The sequence below is a fragment of the Lygodium microphyllum genome, chromosome 5, assembly GCF_053477565.2.
Source record: "Lygodium microphyllum isolate KBCC chromosome 5, Lygodium_microphyllum_v1.1.10, whole genome shotgun sequence".
In the NCBI taxonomy this organism is placed as follows: Eukaryota; Viridiplantae; Streptophyta; class Polypodiopsida; order Schizaeales; family Lygodiaceae; genus Lygodium; species Lygodium microphyllum.
In genome coordinates, this window is record NC_141139.1 from 17,167,827 (window position 1) to 17,183,619 (window position 15,793).

The window sequence follows — 15,793 nt, forward strand, 5'->3', positions numbered from 1 at the left end:
ATTGGATTAATTAAAAAGGAATACTTTGCACAAATGGATCATCTCCAAGGCCACACCGCGCTTCAACCCGAGAGGGCACTACTCGATTCACGGGCTGCTGAAGATCGAGTGGTAAAAAGGCCAACCACGGAAGTTGTCTCACTCCTAGGTCGCTTAGAGTCAGGTGGAGCTCTGGACACCCCTTACCTAGCCCGGAATGGAGTTGAAGACTGTTGTGAGCCCAACGTATGTGGCATTAAAAGATCCTATTCCAAATAAGGATGGAAATTATGGTGCCATGTGATTTGGACCGGGTACTTCTGCTGGGCAGAAGGGAATATATAATTTCTCCTGTACGGGCAAGAGACAAAGGTTAACTTGTAGATAAGTTAAGAAACTTGCTTGTGAAAAAGGATTGCTTGCTCTATATTCGTGTCTGTGCCATCAATTATGCAAACGAACGCCAATCCCTAAAATGCCTAATTAAGAAAGCTGATTTTGAATGTCACACATAAATGTAATAAGACCTAATTAGAAAACTAAAGCTAAATGTACATGTGCCTAGCAAGTGAACGAGCCTTAGGTTTGTCTTGATAATAATGTCTTTACTCTTAATAAGCCTCTTTGGTAAAATGGGCAAATAGATTTGCATTAAATCTAGGCTTGAGAGTGAGCTCTCAAAAACAAGCTCCAAAGGCACCCCCTTGGGTGCCTATGCTAAGGTCATGTGTGTCAAGAATCTCCTTTGGCTCCATTGCATCCAACTAATGTTACTCACACTTTTCACTAATGAGGTAAAGGATTCTCTTCTAAGCCAAGATCATCTTGGAGACCACATGTTGGTGTGGCCAATAGAAGCATTCTAGATTCTACTTTGCAATCAGAGGCTCAACAAAGTTTGCTTACTTTAAGGGATGCTCTTTGAAATGACAACAATAGCATCCTTCTCAGATAATAGTTGTTGGTTTATAGAGGGTAGACCTTATGGATGCCATTTGCAGACCTTGCTACATATCACATTTACAATGAGTTGGAGAGGTTTTAGGCACAAGAAAGTCTACAAATGCAAAAGTAAAGCGTTATAGCAATAGCTTCTACTTGCTTACATATTATGAAATCAAAATGGTGCTTTCCCTATAGTAAAAAATATAAAATATAGATTGACTATTTTGGCAGTAATATTGATGTATTCTATGCAATGGAACACAAGCAATACTCAATGGCTAATGCCATCTATGTATATAAGGATTGTATTCTTTCTTTAATGGTCATGCTTCTTATAGATGTGGGCTATTTTTTGTAATTGTGATGCATTCTGTGCATAAAACACAATTAATACTCAATTGCTAATGCCATCTATGTAAGGATTGTATTGTTTTCTTTAGTGGTCATGCTCCTTATAGATGTGGGTTTATGTTGGCTATTCATTTATCGATGCAACCATAATCATTTCATCATTAAGTTCAAGATCTACTATGTCTCTCTAAAGCTTCTCCAATCCAAGGTTTGTGATAGGCGAGTTCAATACTTCACCTCATTCTGTGATGAATGGTCCCGATCATCAAGCCTGGGATGCTTTTGTAGCTTCCTCATTGAAACAAGATTATTGGTCTTAGTCCCACCCTTGTAAGGATGGATCTACACACCATTCCCTTTAACAGTTTGATACTTGTGCTATTTCCTTTTAGCAATGGTTAGCATATCAATGGAGAGCCCATGTCATTTCTAGTCTTACAAGTTAATCAATTAATGGATGCTTTCAAGGCCCTATTGGGTCATTTACCTCTAGGATTTGATCAACCTTTTTTTGCATGATCATTTTCAAAGTATATGCTATAATTAATTGCTTCATTTGGCAAACCAGTTCTCTCCAAGGGCATAGATGCTTTGTCGATTTTTGAGAGAATGCACATACATTGTCCCTAGATATGGAATTTCACATGCATATGCTATTAGAGAGGAATTGCATCACTCGCAATTTTGTTATAGCATTCCTTGACCTTGTAATGGGTTCATGATAATTTTGATGGCTTTTCTCCTAATCTTGAGTCCTTGAAATGTGTAAAGTTTAAGCTTTCCAAAATAAGTAATCAACTAGATTGATTTTCCCTGGTATGAATTTGATTAGTTGCTAGCAATTCCTAATTACAATCAACATTAATATCATATTAAAACTTTCTTTAAGGGATTTTTACTTGTGCATAACATAGCCTTTAGTGATAAATCAAAATCGAATGAATCATTCACTTGTCAATCAAAGAATACTATGTTCCATTGTTGTTCTACCTAATCTTGTGACAAACATCAAACATCATAGCAAGCAAGTCATGAACTCCTATCTCATGGGGTAAGATAATATCATACATCAAAGATTTTCAATTTGGCAATGAAGAGATGTATGTCCAAAATTAGTAGCTTGTAAAATTGGCAAAGAATTTTGAAAATATGTGCTACTAACATCAAACCTCATCTGCGATCTATGGATGCTTAAGAGGTCAAATTTTCAACACATCAAAGTATACTTCTATAAAGTTTGACTACTTCAAATGCAAAGGTGTTCACTAAACAAATAACCTGACCAAACATATAGTAAGGTGGCATTTAGTGGTTGGACTTCTGACAAGTTGTTGAACATCCCCTCAAGAATTGGAGATTGGAGTTAGAACTGGATTTCATACTTGTACAGACTTCTAGTAGTATTTGACATCACATGCATGGAAGATATGTAGATACAAGTTCAATCACTGCACAACCTGGATTTCATACTTGTACAGACTTCTAGTAGTATTTGACATCACATGCATGGAAGATATGTAGATACAAGTTCAATCACTGCACAACCCTTAGCTTTATATTTGAAAGACAATTGATATGTGGACAAGAGTTCAATCCCTGTAAAGTTTTAGGTTCATGCTTAAAAGGGCATGGATGTTACATTATTTGTTTCCAAGTAGCGCGTTTCTAGAGTTTGATTTGTGTTTTTACAGCCAATTCAGCCCTTCTTTTACTTTCCGTACAACTAGACACAACCCTCTATTCTATGACACGAGAATATTGCCAGAATAATGTACATACTGGTTGTTGGCATATCAGAACAAGCAAGCTCATATACAATGATTTGTATACAACAATAACTAAAATAGTATTGAACTGCAGGAGGAACCACTTCATCCAGAGAAGAAAGCAAATAACAGTTAGTTTTAATTTCAGCTTCCTGCAAGCCAAACATGGAAGTCCATCCATGTGATTGTCTGCTTCTGTGAAGCCTCTTTCCTTACCCTCATATATTATATAAATGCCAACACTTTCCTTTGTGCCCGTGTTTACATACTTTGTTGACCCCCCTACAAGACAGTGTGGCTTAGCAAGATACAACACTTGATAGGACAAAAATGTATACCACACTACTTGAAAAAAACAAACTTCACTACCAGTTGCTCCTGCATGTCCATATATACAATTCATATTGAACTTAAGTTATAGTGTACAATGATTGGGTCCTTAAAGGGAAAAGCAGCATGCCAGGAAATTAAAACACCTTACATCTCCCCATATGCACGCCTTGAAATGTCTGCGTATGGATCGCCCATCAGCTCTAGTATCTCCCGCCAGAGAGGCTTTGGCAGCTTTATGCAATGCTTTAGAATAGTATCTCTAGAAGAGCATGCAAGATACCATACACCCATGGCAACTTCACGTTCTAACTGACCAGGGCCCCAGCCTGTAATGTAATTTGTATTAGACTGATCCATACTGTCATTCTACTAAGATAAGTATTATACAAAAAACACCGACGCTACCTTGAAAGCAACCTTGTTATGGTTCTTAAACCTATCAACCTAAACCAGAGAAACAACAAGGATATCCAACAAAAGACAACCAGTAAATCAGTTTCACCCTATTATATTGGAAGTGGAAACCAACCATGCTTCTCAAAGAAACTTTGGGCACAGGTCCAGCAACACCCTGCCTGGTTGTCAAAATAAGCTGAGGTGACTGTTTGTTTCACATTAATAACTTGTACATTTTTAGCACAGTCCACCTGATTTTAATTCTTCCCTTCTTCTGGTTTGCATTCAGTTGAGAATTTTGCCAAAGAACTGACTAGCATCTCATATTGAGGAACGAAGGTTCTAATCCAGTGAGTGAAACCAGCCTTCTAAGTCAGAAAGGGTGGTAGTGACAACAAGCATAAAATTCACATAAACTAAAAATGCAAATGTTACCACTTAATCTTGGCAAATGGACAACTTGTTGACTCAAAACTGGCACCCCTTGTGGTATCTCTTTATCTTGAATTGCAATCTAGATGGAAAACAATGAGATTCCCTAAATCTCCTTCGCTCTCCAATTGCCTCTTACTATCGTAAATGACCAGCAAGCCTTCAAACCAATTTGCCCTCTAATTTGCTCAGGGACTGGCCTTCAATTCTACTCCTTGGGTGACACATTCAGCCCAAAATATTTGCTAGCTGAATGGCCAATTGAATCTTTTGAATTTACCACAATTTCAGTGACTGAAAATCAAGTCTCTAGGCCTTCAATTTCTAGGCACGCTTTCCGAGGTGGTTGTCAAACCCTAACTTTTGCTATAAATTAGGTTTTACAATAAAGATTAGTCAAAATCTCCACCTCCAATGGCTGATTTTGCTGGAAATTGCTGAGCAAGGATGAGAGAGAATGCTAAAGAGAGAGAGGAATCAAACTTCTATCAAAAGGAAATGGAAGAAGTCAATTGCTGCCCTATCTAGGCAGCCATGAAAGCTATCTCCACTAATTAAACACCCCGAATATGATATCTCTTGGCTAAAACGGTGCTCAAACTGCTCTCATCTACTGTTGTAGTCCCTTTTGGGTACGTAACTAGCTCTTGGAGGGTCTCCTACTAGAAATGGCCTATCAACTGTTGTAGCGGCAATGGTAACCTCCTCTCTCTCTCTCTCTCTCTCAACAAGATTCCTAAGTGCAAGGTAGCTCTAGGCCACATGTATGAACCAAATACAATGGATTCAGCAAATACAAAAGAACAAAAGTGCATGAGACACTCCAAGACTAGACAAACACAAAGGATTAAGAGTTTTGACAAGATTTTGTCACATGGCCTGGGCTTCTGTGGCCCATGTCTCCAATACCCCATCTTCAAAGAAGTCCCCCAACACCGCAAAGAGATTGGGTCTTTGATGTTCTGTCCATGAGGAGAAAGGCCCATCTACAAGGTGGGAGGTAGAACCTAGATACTTATTATCCCATGGAGTGATGACTCTACCAGCAACATCAAAAGCCAACTGGGCTAGAGGGTCTCAGGCACATAGCAGTGACCAAGTCAATTATTATTGTTATTGTTTCTCTTTGGGAGGCGGCGAATCCTTGGAAGGCCTTGGAAGGAAGAGAAAGTCGAGTAGTAGGTGCATTAGAGGATTTATCTTAGTGGCGCAAATAGGTGTGGAGAGGATCCTATAAAGAAGGTAGTTTGTTAGGTGCTGTGGACATGGAAGTCTCCTTCCCTTTTCCCTTATTGCATCATGCTTCTGTCCATCCTTGTGTTTTCAACTCTGAAGAATAAGCAGGCTGTTTGCCTTTAGGCTAAGTGTCCTGAATAACATGTTGCTCAGCAAAAGATGGCCGCGTGTTTTGCCCCTTGTCCATTGGTTGATCTACCACGGTGGTCTTTCTGCCTGGACATTTGGCCATGAAGTGACCCAATTGACCACATGAGAAATAGTGACCAGCAAAAATACCCCACTTAAGCCCCCGGACCAAAGAGGCCGCATGCTAGTACCATTGAGGCACAACCAATTGGGTCTCTTTCTAGCGGTGTTCCACAGCATGCACAATCAATTTCAGTTGGCTGCCTTCAAACTTGGGGGAACCAACACGTGGCCTACGGCAACCATTGCATCCTTGAGGAGAGCCCGCAACTCTCCACTTCCACCCATACTGGACATGCTTGAGTAAACATTGGAAGTGGAGAGTTGTGGGCTCTCCGCGATGGGTGGAAGTAGAGAGTTGTGGGCTCAAGCAAGCATTAGGCGCCATGAGATAGTATGCACCCACTTTTATCAAAGAAAAGGGGCTGCTCAATGAGGAGGAGATCTTGTGCCGAAGTAGAAAGAAGCACAACCTCATAGAATCCACAAAGACCAACCAAGATCTCCTCCACACAATCCATCTCAAGGGTAGTTGTCAACCACTGACAAATCTTGGCAAGCACAAGAATCCAACCAATGAAAAGGAGGATAGTGCGTCACTCACTAAAACAAAAAAGAAATGAAGGACCTCTTGAGTATGAACTTGTGTATCCAAAATCTCCTCCTCCGCACAGGCATATGCTCGACATTATCCTCCAAGAGAAAATTTGCAATCTCGAACAACTATTCCCAATTTGGTTCTTGTGAATCCTGCAAAGTAGAAGCCACTTGGGCATACGAGCAAGGCGAAGAATCACCAAAATCAAGGGCCTCAAGAGCAGCAATAAATTCTTCATGGAGATGCTTGCTACATTTAACAAACAACCAAACATCAAAGAGAAGTGAAGCCATCTTGTCAATGCAAGGAGACATGTCTTCTTCCACTCTATCTTCTTTCATGTCCATGGCTGGCGGACCCAAGGTTGCAACAAGTTGGTCAACACAATCCATATCCAAGCTTGCCAAAGGGGAGGGGAGTTGTCAACAACACCTCAGCAAACACTTGAGTAGGGAGGCAAAATGCATTTGTCAGAACAAGAGGCCGTCAGCAGGCCTACAGGGAAAAGGGAGACCCTGAACAATAAAAAAGGGAGGTGCAAAATATGACAGCCTTGAACAGGCCACAAATTGAACAAGGTGCCACGTGTCTCTCTCTCTCTCTCTCTCTCTCTCTCTCTCCATGGTTGCTCATTTACACACTAGTCTCACTCTCTCCTCAAGGCTCATCCCCTCCCTCTTGTCTCCAAGCATCAATGTCCCATCCCCTCCCTCTTCAAGCATCATCGTGAGTAGAGTGAGGAGTCTCAACTCTCTCCTTTCCATTAGGCCTCACCTCAGCACCTTGGCATCATGACACGCAAGAAGCATAAGGCCTTCAACTTGCATGCCATGCATGTAGAGAAGGACATAAAGAAGTCCAACTCCCACCATTGGACATGAAAGTATTGCGGGAAGTGCTACACAAGTGGTGTGACCCAGCTTCTTCAACATCTTTCCAAGACGGGGGGCAAGTTTCCGCATGCAAGGTGATCCCTCAACACATTGCGGACAAGATTATCGCCAAGATGAGAGGGGGATCCACCAGAGGAGGAGGAAGTGGCGCATTGACGATGGCACCCTCACCTATGTCTACTCGTGAGGAAGCCTCAAATATAGGCATATATTCAATCCATGCAAGTGAGTCCTCCGCCATTGGTGGTGCCGACTCCACATTCGCTTCCGGCTTTGGCATTGGCAAAGGGCAAAGATTGGAGGCTCGATCGACACCGGAGAGGCAATCCTCTCTCTCTCTCAAGCTCCCAACCATATGCTTGGATCGGCAACAAGCGGACATTGAGATTGCACGCACAGTGATTGAGTGCAATCTTGTGTTCAATGTCGTAAAGTATGAGCAATGAAGAAAGATGGTCAGAACCATCACCAATGTTGGCCCATATGAAGGATGGAGCCATGTTACATACAATGGGATGAGGATGAAGAAGATTGATGAAGAGGAGAGGATTGATAGAGCCCAATCCCATGGACAAAATACGGTTGCTCTATTCTCACCGACAGATGGAGAGGCTGTAAGAAATGAGGCATCATCAACATACTCATTTCATGCCCTCTCAATACATATTTTTTGCAAGACATAAACACCAACAAGAGGGGAAGAAAAGGGACAGACACATTCATCTACCGCCACATTCGGCATGCTATCATTGAGGTATAGATTGTCTTTTTTAAAGTTGTTGCTTTCATTATTATAATTTTGAATTCATGTCCTCCCGAAGCTTTCCTTATCATAATTTTGAATTTGTGCCATGTTTGATGTGGTTGTAGGTGGCTCATCAAATGTGGTACAAGTTGCTATTGACAGTGCATCCAATTGTCGATGCATGGGCCGTTTGCTTTTGGCGGGTTTTCCTTTGATAATGTTGACTCGATGTGCAAGTCATTGTTTGGACTTGCTTATGGAGGATATCAAAAAGCTCAAATGGGTAAAGAGGGTGGTGCATAAGGCTACATCAATTGTCACCTTCTTCACAATGAAGATGAAGGTTCTTGCGATGTATCGCAAGCATAACACGCTCGAATTGAAGAAGCCTTCTTCAACTCGTTTTGCTTATATGTGGTTCCTATTGGAGTGCCTTTATGAGGTGCGGTCTGTACACTTAATGGCGATGTCCACCCTATAGAATGAGTGGGATGAGCATGAGACAGAGGAGGTAAAGGCCATGCAACACTTGTGCCTCCATGAGCAATTCTGGCAGAGAATTTGTGGAATCGTGATTGCTATGACTCTCTCATCCCCATGGATAAACCACAACATAGTTCTAGAGAAGCTTGGATGCTATGCGGATCAAAGAGGTCATATGGCTTTTGCTTCTCCCACTTGTTGGACAAGAGAGTCGCTTGTGAAGCCTCTCTTTTGGTGGCAGAATTTTGGATATGCGTTGCAGACTCTTCAGTCTTTGGCCATGAGAGTCATTACTCAAGATTGCTCTTCAATCACATGTGAGACGAATTGGAGTACATATTCTCTCATTCACACTAGATTCGCAATCGGCTTAGCACACGACAATTACACCGCACTAACTTGTGCATAATGAAGGCCATGATGACCATGGGTAGTCCAAAGCAGGTAAACACTTATCGTTTTGGTTAAGTCAAGTTCAAATTTGTTATTTTTAAATTTATACTTAACAATTTAGTATTTATAATATTATGTGCATTGTATAGGTGAATGTTGATACACTCAAGTTGACAGAAAATACTCTTCCGAGTGTACACCAGGAGGATCATGAGGAGCAAATCTTTACAAAGCTTTGTAGAGAGCTCATAGCAACAAACACTCCTAACATTTGTAGTCAACATGCTCATGGGTGAGAAGTTCGACCAATTCGAGGAGTTGGAGTTGTAGCACTTGCTAGCAAAGGCATGGTCATTTGACGCCCTACGAGATCGACAAGGGGTGGTTCAAGTGGTTTGCACACATATGTGAGGCAAGGCTCTAGTACATCTCATCCGGTGCCTGATGATGAAATCCCCCCCCCCCCCTTGCCTACAATTACACAACCATTGCCTAGGGAGCCATCATTTGATAATGATGGTAACCTCATCATCGAGGATCAGTATGAGAGTGCCTCATTATCCGATGCCAAGGGATCATCTTCAAACTCTCTTAATGAGTGCTCTGTTGATGATGATGATGATGATGATGATGATGATGAATCATTGATGATTGTGTCTAGATTGGCAGATTCCACTCCTCACTCTTGAGTCCATCATGAGTCGTTACTCGTCCAACTCCTAACTCCTATGACAATTGTATCATGTATGATCATTGACCTTATTTTGTAATGGTTGTTATAGTCTATTTTTCCTGAAAACATGTGTCTTATCATTTGTAGTTTTTTTTTAAAGTAGATTTTTTTGGTACTAATATCGTACCGTACCTTATAAAATCATAAGGTACCATTTAGTACCATATTTTATCGTACCGCACCTTTCGTACCTCACAACCTCTCTCTCTCTCTCTCTCTCTCTCTCTCTCTCTCTCTCTCTCTAAAAAACGTTTTTTCCATTTGCATCGACAAGTTTTGCCAAGTGATAGCCTTCCAAGAAAATTTGTAGCATTTTTTAACTTATTAAATCAAATTTTAACATATTAATTCAAAAAATCAATTTAATGATTATTTATAGCTCAAAAAAAATGATTGGTCAACAATTAAATTAGCTAGGTCAATTTATCACTCAAGTAATCATGAGTACTCACTAGCTTGGAACTAGCATTAATTAATTCATTAATGCAAGGTCCCTAGTGTCACCACTGACACTAATGGCTAATTAAATATTCTAGGCTACGTTTTGGCAATGGGTATCACCTAATACCTGTCAAGCATAACTTATTACAACTTCTGCCTTTGGCACCAACTAATATCTTAAGGTCTTGGGTCTCACATTGCAAGATAATTAACTTGCATCTCACATGTGCAAGTTACATTTACACATTTGAATAACTTTTAATAAAATGCTAAGCAAAGCATTAAAATTTTGCATCCTCGTGATTGTAAGTCCTTCCCAAATCTTATTTATTCTAGCTATTCAAATAGTCAATACTCTCTCCATCAAAGTTACATAATCAATCTCAACTGTCCAACCCATTGTTATCCATAAAAGTAAGCACTGTAGGGTTACATCTTGGGAGCTTAGATTAAGGGTAGGCACACTTTAAAAAGCCATTATAACCACGAATGCACATAGGAAAGTATGATATCAAATGTTGCTAGAGGTGTAAACTTTGAGAACTAAAGATTCCTGCATAGTATCCTTGAAAGATAGGTGGTTCCCACATATAAGGACCAATATTGAGCAATTTGTTCACAGATACAACACATTCTTTGTTAATACCACACATTATTTATTAAAATACAAAATTGAAAATTTCATTCATTAGAAGGCTTAATCGCAAACAATGAAGGTGTTTAAGCCTTGCTCCAACTCAGTGTTATTAACAGATGTGAGAGGATGTGGTAGAGAAGGTTTATGGCTTGACATTCATTTCAACAGCTTGTCCCCCTTATCCGTAGGCACTTTTAACCTTTTGGCTGGAAATCACTTTTTTCACATGTGAGCACCCACTCTAGGTGCGCTACTACAATACCTTACAGATTGTACTTTCTTTCTATCATTCACACATTAGTGGATGTGACCTTTCAGCAATCTTTCTTCTCTCTTGCTGATGTGTGTGTGTGTGTGGGCGCGCGCGCGCGCACATGCGCATCCAGCTGAGCATTGACCCAACATTGATATTAAAGCATCCTCTCAGCTCATAGCCACTGCTGCCGGTGATACCATTCAGCTTAGAGCTCAGCCTTCTCTATGTCCATCCTTCTCACGCTCTTGCTGCTGATCCGACATCTGCAAGAGTTCATCAATTAGGAGTTACTCACCTCTGCTGCTATGTGCAGCTGAGCATTGACCCAACATTGGTATCAGAACATCCTCTCAACTCATAGCTGAGCATTGACCCAACATTGGTATCAGAACATCCTCTCAACTCATAGCTGCTACCTCCACCAACACCATTCAGTTTCAAGCTCAACCTTCTCTACTTCCATCCTGCTAGTGCTCTTGCTGCTGCTCCAACATTTGCACCAGTTCATTGATCAGCAGTTAGTCATCTTTGTTGTTCCATGTCCATCAGAACCCGCACCAACTCCCGCCAACCTGCTGCCTTTTGCAGACCTACTGCAACAGTCCTGCCCTGTGTTGCAGTTATCTCTACCTGCATGGGCTACTTTCCCTCCCTGCATGCCATGTCAATGATCAGAGAAGGGAATTATAGGTGGTAATGGAGAAATCTAGCCAACCTACTGACCATTGGCTAACCTCCAACTGCCCAAAATGGGCCTATCGCTCCCATCGCATGTTCCAAAACTGGCCAAGTGGTGGGGGAAGTGCCACCCTACTCCAAACATGTGGAAATGCACTTGAATGACTGGAAATGCTGACTGAAAGCAGATTGAAAAATGCAGCAAATGGCTGCCCACACAATTACATGGCAATCACATGATGTCAAAGCTCCAATGTCTCCATTAGACTTGTCTAATGAAGCTCATGAGCAAGAGAGGACAGCAGAAATGCAATGAATGCTAACATGCTGTGCTTGCTGAAAATTTTTGTGAACTTGTCTATTAGCCGCAGCAAAAACAGACTTTTAAGTCCAGTGGGCTGTCTTCCAGCCACACCAGGATTCCAAATGATTGTATCCAGTTGCATCCTCTTTGCCAGGTCTAAGGAATCCAACAATGCAACAAACTTACGATTCTTCATAAGCTAAGCAGAAGTCTCCACAGCACTAGAAAGCTGAGTAAACATGTCAAATGTACTAAGCAATTGTGCTTTGAATAAAATGGTGTCATTTGTATCAATCCTCTAGGCTCCCTAGACTTTGAAGCAACATCATCTAGTAGATCCCTCTATACTGGAGGACCAAACTCCAATTCCTTCTTTACCTCATCAGCAGACTAGAAATACATCACATCCAAGAGATTTCTGTCCTTCAAAAAAATACATGTTCTATTCTATGTGAGCCATCCTTCCTAAATGCTTCTACTGTCTGGCTAAATTTACAACGTTAAGTGCTTGCATTTTGAGCAACCGCAAACCCAGACCCTTAAGGAAGTTGTGCTGATGTCCCAACAACGAAACTATGAAACCCAACTTCAGCAAATCAAAGGGCACCAAATTTTAACTTGCAAGCACTTGATCTTAAAACAGAAATTTGGCAAGAGAAATCAACTAATGGAGTGAGAATGCTCTTGCATATGGACACTGCAACACTCATGTACTTGTCTCCACCTTTTCTCACTAACCAAAATCAAGAATACCGGATCTAAGTAAAACAGCTACGATTCCACCAAGGTAAAAACAAACCAATCTGGATTCTGCCCAACAGAATTTTGCAATCTAGTGCCCTACACTTCTATTGCAGTCAACAGTTTACCACTAACAAGGAGGTTATAGCAATGCCTGTAAGGGCATACTGCAGTAATGGTTAGGGAGATTTGCCTATTCATAAGGGAAAATTAACCCCCTAGTTAGCTAGCACTTTGAGTAAGTTTCTTTTTCTTTTTTTCCTTTTCTTTTTCTTTTGTTAAGGGCTCGAATTAGCAGAAGAGAGAAAGGGAAGTCCAATGCACAATATGTGCTCTTGTTAAACACAAAAGCTGTTCTGGATTCTAAAAGCACCACAGATCACAAGTTAATTTGGATAGGAAAAGTTCATGTACTATCATGCTTACCAATAATAAAAACCCAGATTAATTGTTAACTTAGAACTAGAATTGCAAGATTATAACAACACGAACTAACCATCAAAAACACAAAATTCCCAAAGATCATAGGTTAATAATTTTTGGAAGCAAAAACGCGAGATATAAAAGCAACATGAAAAAAACATAGCTTTCTCACAAAAGCAAAAAATTTACTGTAAAAAGCTTCCTTTTGACTGTTAGCTATGATTCTAGAGTCTGTGAATAGCTTGTTGGAGCAACTGTGGAAGACCTTGCAAGATAACCCAGAGTGAAAGCAAACACCACTCCCTTAAGCTACCCAATCTCCTGTTTGTTAAAATGAAGTATAAAGCAAGCAGCATGTTTAAAGGCAACAGACCTGAAAGACAATGCAGTATGAAAGCAGAAATACTCAGTCACATCTCATGCAGTAAACTGCTAACATGAACTCACTGAGATGGCAAATACTGACCTGCGTACCGGACAAACCAGCGGTAATCCATGGCATTACTTTCACCACTCTGTACACTTGATTTCATGGACTTTATTCCTCCCATATAAACACCAGGTATAATTTCAATCGTGTCCTTCATCCCAGGGACACCATGTACAACATGTAAGGCATTTGCACCAACATCACCACCCATATATAATGGGCAGCTTGAAAAATCAGGCAGAAGGTCCTCAAAACCAGCTAGCTGACCAAGATTGTACTCTGTGGGTCTGTAACGCTAGCAGCAGAAGAGCGAAAATGCTGGAGATTAGGTTTTCATAGATGTTTTGTGATTTAAAACTTGTGAACACAGTAATAGCAATCACACCAGATATGCACAGCCAGCATACTTCAGCACTTCGAAATTTATGCATAACCTTCTTCCTCAAAAAAGCGAGAGATAAAGCTGATGACTAAGTCCTTTGAGGTAGCATAGTACATACCACATTCATAACCTAATTTCTTTAAACAAATCCAGGTAGGGAGAATGCTCACCTGTTCAATATCAAGCCTGCACTCCCTTCTTTGCTGTTCAGTTTACATGAACAAAAATGAAAGTTAGATCATGCACAAAAAGCAAAGAGCAGCACCTAAAAGCTATGAGAAGTCTCTAAACATGAATATAACACTGTTTGTCCTTCTGTGTCAAAAAAGAGTTTCTACAAAAAACTGACAATAAGCAATTCTACAAGTTAGCAGTTTTAAATATCCTTTATTTTGGCAAATAAAGCATAAGACCCACCTCGTTACTCCAGTCATGTCACCCCTTATTCATGTAAGTTCAATGGCATTGACACCAGTTTTGTGTTCCAATTATGGAACATTTCATGCTGAAGTGTCACCCTCCTCCCCTTCCCCCAAAAAACAAAAGAGAGCCAAGTCCATCTATTGGGACTCGAGAAAGAAAATGAAGCCCATACTCCTGGGACCTGCATGAGAGTCTCAAATCATCGTGGAACTCAAAAAGGATAACTGCTGACTGGACACTAGATTCTGTAATCCCTAGATCCTCCTAGGCACCCATATCACGCAACTCTGCCTTATGCTCCTCAAGTTCATTGTCCCTCTTTGGTGTTGGCATGTCTACATAGTACAAATGGGCAAGTAGGGCTTGGGAAAACCGACAATGGCAGCTGTGGAGTGGATGGTTGAAACTAAGCTGAAGATGGAACTGGGGGAATCCTGTGTAGAACAGGAAGCAAAGGTGGAAGACCAGTGGCAAGAATTGATCCACTGTTGTAAGTCATGATGCCACCTTAGAAGCACCACTAGCTAAGAACAAAGGACAATCTGGTAGCAGAGTAGACTATGTATCTATTAGCAGAGTATGTCAGCTCATGTGTGAGTCTGAGCATGTATTGTGGGCTGGGCACATTATGTAGATATTCTAGGCATTTTTTGTGTAGCATTTTATGCTTTATAGCATTTATTGCTGCCAATCGGCTAGCATTAATGCTGGCCGACTTATATTTTATGCCATTATGCCTATATATTCTGGGATGCTCCTCCTCAGTCAATCAATTCACCACTTGGAGGTCCCGTGGAGAGAGGAGCCTGTGCCAATGCCCACACAGCCATTGACTCACTGTTGTATGCAACAGTTTCGTGTTTGATATATGGATTCCATCATATGTTTACGCTTCCATTGTTGCTCCACTTCTAACATGGTATCAGATTTCAGGATTTGTGCTCCTACTGTGTTTTCTTGCTGATTTCAAAATTGTTTTCACCCTTGCTGATTAGGTGACTGCTTCTCCAACCAGGCAACCGGTTTTACCTGCGTTTTCTGCAGATTTGCCATCGCTTGCTCACTACACCCCCTCTACTGCCTGCGTTTCAAGTTTTCAAACTGCTGTGACAGTTTTTCAGCCTATTTGTGGCAGTACTCAGCCTGTGTTTTGGTGTTCTTGACTCCTTCCTAGCTGGGCGACTGTACCTTCAGGCCGTTTTTGCTGTTTTAGCAATTTTTGATTGATTTTTGGAATTTTTGTAGCAGTTTTTGTCTTCTTTTGGTCAAATTTTGGGTTATACTGTATGTGAACTCTTTTTTTTTGCAGTCTGTGCTCGTGTTTTAGCTCTGTTCCCTCTCCAAATACCTTCTTTTCTCTACTACTCTAAATCCTCTACAGATGGCTCCTCCATGCACATCCATTGATGACAAGCTCCATGGACCTGATTATCACAAGTGGAGTGCAGTGATGACTCGTGTCTGATATATGGATTCCATTTTCCGAGCATACATCTGAGTTCTCATCCGTATTGTGTTCTTTCTTTCCCTTTCTCTTTTGTCTCGTGTTTCAACTATTTAGTACAGCATATGTTTATGCTTCCATTGCTGCCTCACTTCTAACAGT

At 40.9% G+C, this 15,793-nt stretch overlaps 1 protein-coding gene across 1 annotated transcript in view; it reads right to left on the reverse strand.

The window, feature by feature from the left end:
• Nucleotides 1-3,159: 3,159 nt before the first annotated feature.
• The window catches only part of LOC148035545 (uncharacterized), a 33,509-nt gene continuing 20,875 nt past the window's right edge, over nt 3,160-15,793 (reverse strand). Inside the window, exons 2-5 of the mRNA XM_087677500.1 lie at nt 13,935-13,967; nt 13,419-13,669; nt 3,523-3,700; nt 3,160-3,323 (exon numbers count right to left, since the gene is read on the reverse strand). Of these exons, the coding sequence (XP_087533626.1) occupies nt 3,260-3,323; nt 3,523-3,700; nt 13,419-13,669; nt 13,935-13,967 (526 nt within the window). The 3' untranslated portion in view covers nt 3,160-3,259. The remainder of the gene's footprint in view (nt 3,324-3,522; nt 3,701-13,418; nt 13,670-13,934; nt 13,968-15,793) is intronic.